The sequence below is a fragment of the Polypterus senegalus genome, chromosome 6 (assembly GCF_016835505.1).
Source record: "Polypterus senegalus isolate Bchr_013 chromosome 6, ASM1683550v1, whole genome shotgun sequence".
NCBI classification, from domain to species: domain Eukaryota; kingdom Metazoa; phylum Chordata; class Cladistia; order Polypteriformes; family Polypteridae; genus Polypterus; species Polypterus senegalus.
In genome coordinates this window covers 45,096,578-45,108,936 of record NC_053159.1, presented here as the reverse complement: position 1 = coordinate 45,108,936, position 12,359 = coordinate 45,096,578, and the positions used below count along the sequence as shown (strand labels likewise).

The following is a 12,359-nucleotide window of genomic DNA, read 5'->3' as shown; positions in this document are numbered from 1 at the left end:
CAGAAGTTGTACAATGTCCATTTTTGTAGTTGTCCCTTTCTTGTCTTCTAATGCTTGCCTAGCAGTTCTAAATGATGAGCCCCTGTGTGCTAAATCTGGCCTTTTGTTATCTGTACATGTGAATGGATTTATAAAATATTTTTTGTACAGAGCACAGTGACATATTAAACGTATGTACTTATTACACATAAAATAAAGGTTAATTGATGACTGGATTAAATAGTTACAGGAAAATGAGAGACGCGACTTACATCAACCCAGCATTCAGCCCGAAAGGTGTGAAACATTTTTGTTGTGCAGTAAATAACATTTCCTACGTATTAAGATTCACAATTGAGATGTTATGTTATTTGATAGCCATGAAGATTAACGTCATACTATGATTTGCAGCTAGAAATCTCTTGCTTGTCTGCTTTGCCATCTTGCACAATTCGCTCAAATCTGTTTTCGCTGTTATTGAAAATTGATGTAGCTTAATTTATGAAGACGTGTGAAGTATGTGGGCGGCACGGTGGCGCAGTGGTAGCGCTGCTGCCTCGCAGTTAGGAGACCTGGGTTCACTTCCCGGGTCCTCCCTGCTTGGAGTTTGCATGTTCTCCCCGTGTCTGCGTGGGTTTCCTCCCACAGTCCAAAGACATGCTGGTTAGGTGGATTGGCGATTCTAAATTGGCCCTAGTGTGTGCGTGTGTGTGGGTGTGTTTGTGTGTGTGTCCTGCGGTGGGTTGGCACCCTACCCAGGATTGGTTCCTGCCTTGTGCCCTGTGTTGGCTGGGATTGGCTCCAGCAGACCCCCGTGACCCTGTGTTCGGATTCAGCGGGTTAGACAATGGATGGATGGATGTGAAGTATGTTTTGATGTTGATTTCCATGTTATGCAGATAGAAGAATGTTTTCAAACTGTCGTGATGCTCTGTTTGCTGTAGATTCCATCATCACATATAATGAATTTTTCAAATTACTCTGTATTTTTAGGCAGCTATCATTCTTAATGCCTCGCTTGCAATTTTAAAATCCCACACCCCTACAAAAGATAAGCATTAACAGATAGTGAAGTGAAGGCATAGTGGTCCACTGGTTAGAATGTCTTCCTCTTGGATCCAAAGTCCTGGATTTGAATTTGCCTGGTGACAGTCTGTCGGTCACTGTTTGTATTTTCTCCATGGGTCCACATGGGATTTCCTCTCAGATCTTAAGAGAGTGTGAGTCTGAACTGATCCAGTATGACACTGTGTGTGTGTTTTGCATGTGTAACTGACTCCCCATGTAAGGTTTTCTTCTACGTGGGCCTTATGCTGTCTGGACAGGCTGCCCCCACTGACTTTAAGTAATGTTCAAAATTAATGAATAAATTTACTGTAATAAATTGATGGGCTTAGCTTTTGCATTAATCTGTTGTTTTTCAATTTATTATCTGTCCCATTAATGTTAATGTATGTGTTTATCCACCTTTCTTTTGTTGAGTGCTCCTGCTTTATGACTTATGTGCTTCGGCTTATTAGCTATGCAGTTTCAAATGCTATTGGGCCTGATGCTCCTTCCCTGCTTATAAACTATATTAGCAATGCATTAAATCTGGTATCTCACTACTTGGTCACTATTGTATCACCTTTTTTCATAATGTGTCACTTTAAACATGATACCTTATCGTAACATATATATCTACGTTATGTCGTACCAAGTTATGGTGAGCTCAGTTACTGTGATATTTGGGTATTGTGAAGAACCGGCTTACACCTCTTATTTCCGGCCCTATTTTAATTCTGGACAGGTTTGATCAGACATAGAAAATGTACGAGGAAAAATAGAGATTAGTGTGAATGTGCAGTGATGAAAAAGGGAGCACAGTATAATTAAAATTAAATGTGTGATCAAGACATTGAAATGCGGAGTGAATTCGTCCATGTCACTGCCAGGGAAAGTAAGTTACATCATCCTAGCTGACTCAGCAGCAGCAGTCTTTCTCTCTGTACCAGCGTCCTTTTGATGAATCATTCTTAATGCTGGTGACTTCAAAGAAGGCCTGTTTCTTTCATGTACACTGCTATATCCAAATATTATTGTCTTTAAATAGAAACCTTTGGCACAATCCGACAAGGTCTGACCTCATCTTACTGCCACGTACAAGCCTGTATTGACAGTAGCTGCTTTTTGTTATCCAAGCCAGAAGTTTGTATGTGTGTTGTTTGTGTTGTGTTGTAGTTTGTTTTTATCATTTTTATTTTTTTAATTTTTGGAGCTTCTGTAAAATTTAAATATCTCATTGGGGACAGATAAAGTATCTATCTATCCTTATATTGTTATGAATTTTGATGTTAGCATTTCCAGATTCAGCCTGAGCCATTTCTGCTTAATCTTGTTAGAGATTTGTTGTCAATATTAATATTTATCTTCTTGTTTATGACATCATTGCAGCGCCATTTTTCTTTTAGCTTTTTCTTGGATGCAGCCACATTGTTTATGGCAAAGAGTGCTGTTACTGGTCATGTGAAATTCCAACGTCATTATGCATAATGTCATGATGGTAACATTATTTAAGATGGTGGAGCACTACTCATAACATCCAATATTTTTATTTACTTCTGGATCATAGGCTATTAACAACAATTTGCTAATGATTGCTGTCCTGTGCTGCTTCTCCTATTCCACTCTCAAATCTTTGACATTTGCATTGATGGATGTGCACTGTTGTGTGCTTTTTGGTCTTCCTTGCTTGTGCTTGCCTTGTGGGTTCCAAGTTTGGGCCTGGCGTGTGATGACCAAGCCACTCCCACCTCCTTCTCAGGATCTGTTCCTCTATGGGTCGCTGCTGGGTTCTCTGTCACAGCTCCACATTGCTGATGGTCTCTAGCCAGTGAGTTTGCAGGATATGAGGTGAGTAGTAATTGAGGAATGTCTGGGTTTCCTCAGTGTGGCCTTATCTAAAGCAACCAGATTCCAACCACCATTTATCAATTGGCCTTTGAAAGGAACGACAGCTACACTTCATCACTCATTAGGGAGTGATGTTAAGAAGGTCACCAGCATCGAATTACATCGGTCCTTGACCCCTTTGCTTGTTTTGCTTGATCCTGCAAGTCCCATAACACTGAGAATCAGAACAGTCAATTAGAAAAATGCCTAACATATAAGATACTGACACACATCCACCCCTTTTCCCAACTGATACCCACCATCCTGAATAAGCTATCAAAATATTGCAGTCCAGTGATATAAGGATTGAATGTTGAGTTGTTTTGTTTGAGGTGCATTAGTCTTGAAATTGGAGAATAAACAGCAGATGCATATATCTAGCTCAGTGTTATCTCAATAAGAAGAAAACCAGTTCAACTTACTGGCGGGGTCAACCTGCGACCAACTGAACATTGTAACACAAATTCTTAACTTTATAGGTGTCCATTTATTTAATTGTCTTCTGGTTGGCCAGATGTTTATGGGTACAGTTTCTTCTCCATAATTGGCAAAAGTCATTTAAATGCAAAAAAAATCCCAGTAGAATGCACCATCATTTCCTCTGTTGTCATGACACTAACCCTAAGCAATTAGAAAGTCCTACCAAGCTGCTTCCTCCAAGCCTTGTCGCCTCTAGTGTCTGTGTAGTTTCTGCAGGATCTCTAAATTCTTGTGCAATGCTGAGGCGATGACAGAAAGAAGAAAAAACAGAATTTTTCTTTCAGTCTGTGTAGCCTTGCTCCACCACGTCTGTGTTCCATGTAACAGCACAGAGTTAACATTTGTGTAGAATGAATGAAGCTTGGTAAATTAGCCAAACTCTTTGGTTTTCTAGATATTTCCTCTCATAACATCCAAGCTTTGAATAAAACATTGGGAAAGGCTGTTGAACAGCTTTATAGCTCTGCTTTTTGAATTTTATTTTGCTGAATTATTTTTGGTTTCCGACAGATGTGTTATCTGATTACATCCCAGTATTCTGACCCAGGTCTGTTTTGTGACCTCAGTTCTGATCCATCCTTACGTAAAATTTCAGAGAAAGTATGAAACGACAACACACTTGATCAAGTAGAAAATGCAGCCCAACCAGCTGAATGACGACTCATGTGCCTAATCGTTCATATAAACAAGCATTTATTTTAATCTGCATTGATGCAACATATCAAAGCTCAAAAATGATAATTATAATGTGTAGACTCTTATTTTAGTTCCCTTTTAAGAGGGCCAATGCTGCCGATTCGCACTGAAGAACTTGATTTTTTTTGTCTGTTTAGACTACCTGTTATCACTTCTCAGGATTAGAAACTAAAGTGCAGTAAAAACACAGGCATGATTCACTTGCTATGTACAGAAAGCTCTAATTATCAAGTCCTACTGCCTATTTATAGTCTAATTGACACAACATAGCTTGTTTGGAAATGTTGGGAAACTATGTAAACGGTCTTCTATAAAGAGAACAAGCTTTTAGGAACTGTCAAGGTTTTTTTTCCCCCATTTTTTGGTGATGACTGGTTTACGAACTGAATTTAGCTCCCAAGATCTATTTGGTTTTCCTAATGCAATCAAGACATTTAAAAGCACTCATACTGCGATAAGGGCACCTAGCGAAAATGAAGCTACTCTTGTTAACCATGAGAAGTGACATTCCATTAGTATACAAATCATCTGCGATGCCAAGCGGAGACTGACAAACGTTGTAGCTCGGTAGCCTGGGTTAACCCATAATTCATTTATTATGAGGCAAAGTAGATTGGCAGATGATTTGCTCATGATGATGGCTGGCTTGTTGATAAGTTAACTGTTTGAACCCCCAGTTTTTCACATGGCCTATACTATTCATTGTAACAGCAATCATGTCATTACATGTGCCACGTGATGGTGGCTACCTGCTCAGACACTGGTGCCTTATGCCTTTCCCCAACCTCGCACGTTATACCACGTGGCCTACACCATAGGAACCATCAAATGAAAGCAATTGCAGGTGGTGGTGTCTTAATGTGTCAAGTGAGAGACTACTCTAGCAGTCAATGAAGGTCTACAGCATATCTGTATATGTATGAGGTTGAATTTTAGGGTGGCAATCGAGCCAGGTTTAAGGAGCATTTACAAATGCACATTTACAAGACGATGTGTAGAAATGTGCTTACAGCATGTTTTATCAATCTGATTTTTTTCCCCATACACATGTCATTGTTTTAAGGTACTGTATATGCATTGTGGTTGTGTGATGTCTGACAACTGATCCCAAGAAATATTGAGGTGCCAGCCAGGTCAACCTGGTTAATAGGAATAAAATGTTCTAAACAAAAATGGTGCACGATGGCACTTCTACAGAACATAGGTTAAATTTAGCTGGTTATTTAAAGTGATCAGGTCTGTTTGGAGCTCCGTATCTCTTGAGTGTCAGTCCAGAATGAGATGCCACCTTCTGTGAGCCACTTGATTTTATAGTCCTCTGACTGGAAGGGGCCTTCACTGGGCATCTTCTCCTGGCTGTGGGAACAGAAAAAGACAAAACAGTTAGCAACTGCACCCCCTTCTCACTTCTTGGGAGTCATGAGGATGATCCACAGACCCACGTGTGACAGCTTATTTTTACGCATGAATCTGCATAAAGGTTTATAAATGAGACCCCTAGTCTTTATTTTAGTCTTTTGTCTGTGTGCACATGATCCTTTATTGTATTCATGACATTTACATGTTCATTTCGAATAGTGATGAACAAAACAATTTGCACTAAATTAAATTTGCAGCAAAACTCTGTGTTTTGCTATGCAAAAAAGTGTGAAATTTTGTTTTGTTTCAAGCAAAATTCATGCCATTCACACAAGAAGATGTTAAGCTCCTGCGTGGAAGCATTTTCGTTAATTTCACATATGACTGCCTGTCATTAGTAACTTTCCGTGTACTGAGAATTTCCTGTGTAGAAAATATATTAATGTGCATGATGATGCATTACAGTGTGTCTTTGAATAGAAAATATGCAACACATAGTTTTTAAAAATGTACTGTGCTTCTCTGCTGTGATGGGAACAAGAGGCATAAATACTGGCTTGCAAGAGCGTCAATGTTTTATATGCAGCTACAGAAACGCACATATTTAACAAAGGAAGTGTGAATGCAGCTTTGTGGAGCAATATTCCTTGTTTTTTATCCAAATACGCTCTTTAGTGAGTTTCACAATTTTCAAAATCTCCTGTGAATCAATTTTAGTGTCAATTTCAGGAAGCTACAGTATATGCAAATTGAAATTTACCTGTTTTTGAAAGTTTCCTGATGTGTTTTTTAAAAGAATTCTTAACAGGAATATTAATAAATGTGGGTAGAGTGAATTACAATGTTGTATAATTGGAAACAGAAACACACACAGTCGCAAACAACATTGATGCACTTAGAAATCATGGTCCAGTTTGCATTAAAACTGAAATGGAAGATCAGCTTCACTAAATTGGTGGATAGTTTAATTTATAATATAGATAGATAGATAGATAGATAGATAGATAGATACTTTATTATCCCAAAGGGGAAATTCACATATTGATATAAATATCAACATTCCAGTAAACTCTCATTGTGAAGGAAAGTCCTGGTGTATCAACTGATTCTGGAATAGGCACCATGTCTTTGTACACCTGTAATGAAAACTGCAAGTTTGACAATAAATGTAAATCAAGTGAAAGAGGGCCAGTGTAGAACATGCTAAGATTAAATGAAAGTTTCAAAATATTTTCATGTCTTAAAATGTGTACTGTGAGATTATATACTGTACATTATACAGATTATACTGTAAGTTTCCTTTTTGCCCTCTACTTACCTTTTACCTGTTTTCTTCAAGGGTAAGTGTACTTGTCAAGTTTGTTACTGGATTGGTCTACTGTTGCACGTTAAGATTAACACACACATACATAGCTATACACATACACACTCACCCTAACCACAACAGTGCCCTATGAATGACAAACACACAGCTGATTAACCTTTAGCACTTTAAAACACACAAGTGCTTTAGGAATAACACAGCCTGTCACTCACTCAGCACTTCAAGAGACTTAATTATTATCAGCACGAACAAAATACAATGTTTTAATGATATTTTAGACCTAAATATTGCTTTTGGTCTACAAGAATACATTTAAACATGCAAAGGCTCAGCATCCTTGAATATAGGCCATTTATCAGCCATATTATGTACTGTTCCATACTATTAAATGGAGCTCTCAACTGCAGCCTTAATAAACCTCACAACACAGAGGTAATGGCAAACCTCCGGCCGCACCAGAGGCCTCATGTATAAACGGTGCGTACACACAAAAATTTTGAGCAAGAACGTTCCCACATTCAAATCGCGATGTATAAAATGTAAACTTGGCGTAAAGCCACGCACATTTCCACGGTAGCTCATACCCTGTCATATGCAAGTTCTGTGCTCAATTTTGCAGACTGGTGGCACCCAGCATCAAAGCAGTACTACTGTTCCTGTGTGGTTTTCCGTTCTTTTTTATATCCATATCCCTGACAAGGCTTTATAAATACACTGAAATTAAGTGCATATTGTTTATTAGTTTAATGCATCTGATTGTAATTAACCTGTAACAATATAATTGTCCACATAAGGGTCAAACTATTCCTAATATCATAACTGCTTTAGCATTGTTCCTCTAACTGCACCTTTTTCTTCTTCTTTCAGCTGCTCCCGTTAGCAGTTGCGACATCGGATCATCTTTTTCTGTATTACTCTCACCTCACCACTCAGAGTATTTATATCACTGTATTTGAGTGAGGAAATCACAGCTCTAAAGCAGCTGATCAGAAAGAGAATTATCAGTATACAGCATCAAGCACACGCTGCCTCAGCCATGCTGTCTATTAAACTGTTGTCAGAGCTTCAGAGTCTTTCCTGTACTGACCTCGTGGTTCAGAAACAGTTTCATCCCAAGGACTCTAAATGCACTCCATCAGTCCATCAATTGCTCCTTGTAAAACTGATTGTACTTATACAGTAGAGTACAATTTCCCCACTGTAAACTTGCACTACAGTTATAATATATATAATAATAATAAACTTCATTTAAATAATCTATATTGTTAATAATTAAACATGTGAGGACACGGTGCCGCAGCATCCGTTCCGATTGTTCCTGCCTTGCGCTGTATATTTGCTGAGGCTGGCGCAAAACTGGAGGATAGATGGATAGAATAATTAAACATGTACTATGAAGATATTTCAATGTTCCTTAAATGTTCTGAAGAATCGGCGTTCTATGCTTACAGATGGCTTAACGTCTATTACAGAGCTGATTGTATGGCAATTGGGTATTTGGAGAAAGAAAATTAAGGATAGGAATTGGAGGTTAGTACGTTTGAAAGAGACAGTAGTGCTACAATAAAGTATTTCATCGAAGGTCGCACACGGCGCAGCAAGCATCTTGCGTGAGACATGAACAATCACTGCGCTACCATGTTCCCATGTTTTAAATGGTATCACGTATACATCTCAGTATTTTAATTATTCAGAGAGCTGTAATATCACGAATGTAATGGATTCTGTGTCCTGTCGGAGGAAGAGAAAGCCCAGAAGCATGTAGTGATTTATACACATAGAAGATCAAATACAAAACAAAGCATTTAACGTGCTACTTTAGTTACGATGGACACTAATAAACAATTATAAGATCAAGTTTATGATGTTCTACTTTAATGACAAAATAAACTACATAATTAAGTGGAAATTTCGAGATTAAAGTTGACATTTTGTGCTTTTTCCCCATTGTGTGCCTTTTTTTTCTCTTTACCCTAATAAGCTTTCATATGACACTCAGGGCTACGACTCGCCTTTTCACAGTGACTTTAATATCTGACTTCTTTTTTATTTCAGGCACTGTGCGACTTTGTGAACTTGAGCTTTCGAGTTTCTCCGACACGCTATATCACTCGATCAACTTCCTTTTGTTGTTTACAGTATATCACTGTTTAATCCAACAAATAGTACGGCTTTCCTTGCCTCCACTTGGTATTTGCTGAAATTCTATTTTCCCTCGTGCTTTTGCCATTGCCTTTTCACAGAAAACTGAGCTTAAGGGCTATTTGTATTGATTTGCATATTCAAAGAGGCATAATTCTGGGATGAGTTGGGGTGGGGCAGCAGGTGCGTGTTTAATTTTCACGCTGACTGGGATTTATGTAGTGGAAGAACGTGGAAGTTGGCAAACGCACAGATTGATGCATTTGGATTTTTTGTGCGTAAGCACATTTCGGCTTTTGTGCTTACATCATGTTATAGTGCGAATTCTACGCATGGTGTTATGCATGAGGCTCCAGGTGCTCAAAGAAATCTAACTTATTACTTCAAAGAAATCTTATTACTTCAATCACTCTATAGACATTAAGACAAAGCAAAGAAAGATAAGCATGGTATTTATTACAGGAATAATAATAATACCACCAGTGGAATAAAGAATATCATAAAATAGGACTGATAGAAAAGTCTGGATATACTGTATATAGTCTTTAGAAAAAGCTTACGAAAAAGTAAAGATGACAAGGATGAATGTCACAGGCGGTTTGTGATCTAGCACTCATAGTTGTTTATTAAATGCTTCTCTGATGACCAGATGGAAACGGCTTCATGCTGATGTCGCTCTGTTCTCTTCTGACATCTTCGTCCCTACTTCTTCCTCCCTCCTTCCTTACTTCCTTATTATATTGCTCCTTAGACAAGGAATATTTATTCTAAAATTCTACTGGGAGGTTCTGCAAGATGGATTGTTAGATATTCTGATTTGCTGGCTGTCAATATGATGAATGAACTCACTGTCCGTTTTCCCAAACAAAACTTTTGTATGTTCTCTGAGGTGTCACTAAGTCTTACTTTCTTAGGCTGTAAAATAATTAGATGTCCATCATTTATCAAGTTATAAAGTAATTGAGCCACCAGCACGTCTTCCTTTCTTTGTTGGAACAGCTGTTTTAAAAGTGAGGTATAACTGGGAAGAAGAATGGCTTTGATTTGTCCTGAGTATAGTTCATCTGTTGTCTTGTCTTGAACAAAATATAATGGAAATATAAACCAAAATGTACAGATTTTGTACCCCACAACAGTAGTAAACCTTTAATAGGCATTGTCTGTATTATTTATGTTTTTTTGTTTCCATTTCAGGAGTCTACATTAGAGGCCTATTTCTAGATGGAGCTCGCTGGGATAGGAAGACCAAATGTCTGGCAGAGTCATTTCCCAAAGTGCTACATGATACCGTGCCTGTGGTTAGTATAGTCATTTTCATATATAAATGTGATAGAGGAAAAAGAGCAAAATTGTATTCAGCACATTAATGATACCTTCTGTGCTGTACTTCATGAAGCTTATTTACTCCACATGAGTTCAAGGTGTTTACTTGGCCTCCTAATTCCCCTGATCTCAATCTGATTGAGCATCTGTGGGATGTGCTTTGCTTGAACTCTGTCATGTTCCTCATAACAATCTTTGCATAGTGGCAGGGCATATTATCCTGCTGAAAGAGGCCACTGCGATAAGGGAATACCATTGTCATGAAGGGGTGTACAGTATGGTCGGCAGCACTCTTTATGGAGGTGGTACGTTTCAAAGTAACATCCACATAAATACCAGGACCCAGGGTTTCCCAGCAGAACAGTGCCCAGAGCATTACACTTCCTACACCAGATTGCCTTTTTCCCATAGTGCATCTGGCTTCTATTTCTTTCCAAAGAAAACAACACATATGCACCCGGCTGTCCACATGATTCTAAAACAAAACGTCATTTATCAGACTGGGCCACTTTCCTTCATGGTCCAGTTTTAATACTTGCATGCCTCACATTCTGACACCTTTCCTTTGAGGAATTTGTGCTACAGTAGCTCTTCTGCGCAATCAGACCAGACATGCTAGCCTTTGCACATCACACACATTAATGAGAGCTGGGAGCCCATGACTGTCATTGGTTCACAGCTTGTACTTCCTTCACTTTTTGTAGGTACTAACACCTGCACACCAGAAACACACCACAAGACCTGCCATTTTGGAGATGGTTTCACCCAGTCATCTAGCCATCATGATTAGGTCCATGGCAAAGTCACTGGGATCCTTATACCTTATAGATTTTCTTGCTTCTGACACATCATATTCTAGAATGGACTGTTCATTTGCTGCCTAGTGTATCCCACCCCTTGACAGGTGCGATTTTCAGAAGTCTTGTGAAGTCCATGCCTCGAGGAGTTAGAGCTGTTTTGTCAGCACAAGGGGAACCAACGCAAGCGATTTAATGTTGTGGCTGCTTAGGGTATTCGCGCCTTATCTGTCAGTTTTTAAACCTTTTGGGTGTAAAAATCTAATTTTATCTCATTGACCATTTGGGCAAATCATGTGAGTGACCCCATTCATGTAAACAAGTGCTATTTAAATGATTAATTCCAAAATGAAATGTACTGCACAATTCAAGAAGACTTTTTAAAGGCAGAGTGAATAAGAAGTCAAAGCAAAGTGCATGACAGACTTCAATGCAAAATGTAAAAAAAGACTCCCACTGACTCATGAAGGACTACTGTATGAGTGAGAGTGTGAGAAGTGTGAGAGATGGCATCAACACTTTAACAGAGGGGCTGCACCATTGGTGAAGCCAGAAATTGCAAAGTGGAAGGGTCTGGAAACAACCATTGGGCAAGCAATAAGCCGTTCCTCACCACTTGAAGTTCTGAGCCACTTGGTTTAATAACAATCAAACTAAGGTCCAGTTGGTGTGTAGGGAAGATTACATTTCTGAGGGGCCTTAATCCATTTTACAATTGGATTAAGAAGTTTTGAGAATGTGCCTGCACATTTTCATAAAGTACAGTTTATGCATCTGAAGATCTTGCTGTGTATGTATTTAAACAACGCACCCCACTTCTGAAGATGAATTTGGTTGTCTCACAGTTTAAAAATTGTTTATCAAATGCTTTGATCAAAGCCTATGCTTGAAGTGAGTTTAATTGAACTTGAAATAAACCAGTAATCAGTTGGTAGAAGAAAACTTTTGAAAACTGAGTTTTGGGGAATATACTAGTATCAGAATTTTAAACTGAACTAATTTTTTATTCCTATAAAATTGTAATTTAAGAAGTATAGATATCTTACATATGATTATTATATTCTGACTTCCAGATGTGGTTAAAGCCATGTAAGAAGGAGGACATTACAAAAAGACCAAGCTACATTGCTCCATTGTACAAGACCAGTGAGAGGAGAGGCACTCTGTCCACCACGGGACATTCGACTAACTTTGTAATTGCGATGGTTCTCCCCTCCGACAAGCCCCAAGAGCACTGGATTGGCCGCGGTGTGGCACTCCTTTGTCAACTAAATTCTTAAAAAAAAATTACATACACACATACATTTTACAGTAATCATCACATTACC

General features: G+C 38.6%; 1 protein-coding gene across 1 annotated transcript in view; it reads left to right on the top strand.

The window, feature by feature from the left end:
* The window catches only part of dnah7 (dynein, axonemal, heavy chain 7), a 422,487-nt gene extending 410,169 nt beyond the window's left edge, over window positions 1-12,318 (top strand). Inside the window, exons 60-61 of the mRNA XM_039755900.1 lie at window positions 10,106-10,209; window positions 12,105-12,318. Of these exons, the coding sequence (XP_039611834.1) occupies window positions 10,106-10,209; window positions 12,105-12,311 (311 nt within the window). The 3' untranslated portion in view covers window positions 12,312-12,318. The remainder of the gene's footprint in view (window positions 1-10,105; window positions 10,210-12,104) is intronic.
* Window positions 12,319-12,359: the final 41 nt, after the last annotated feature.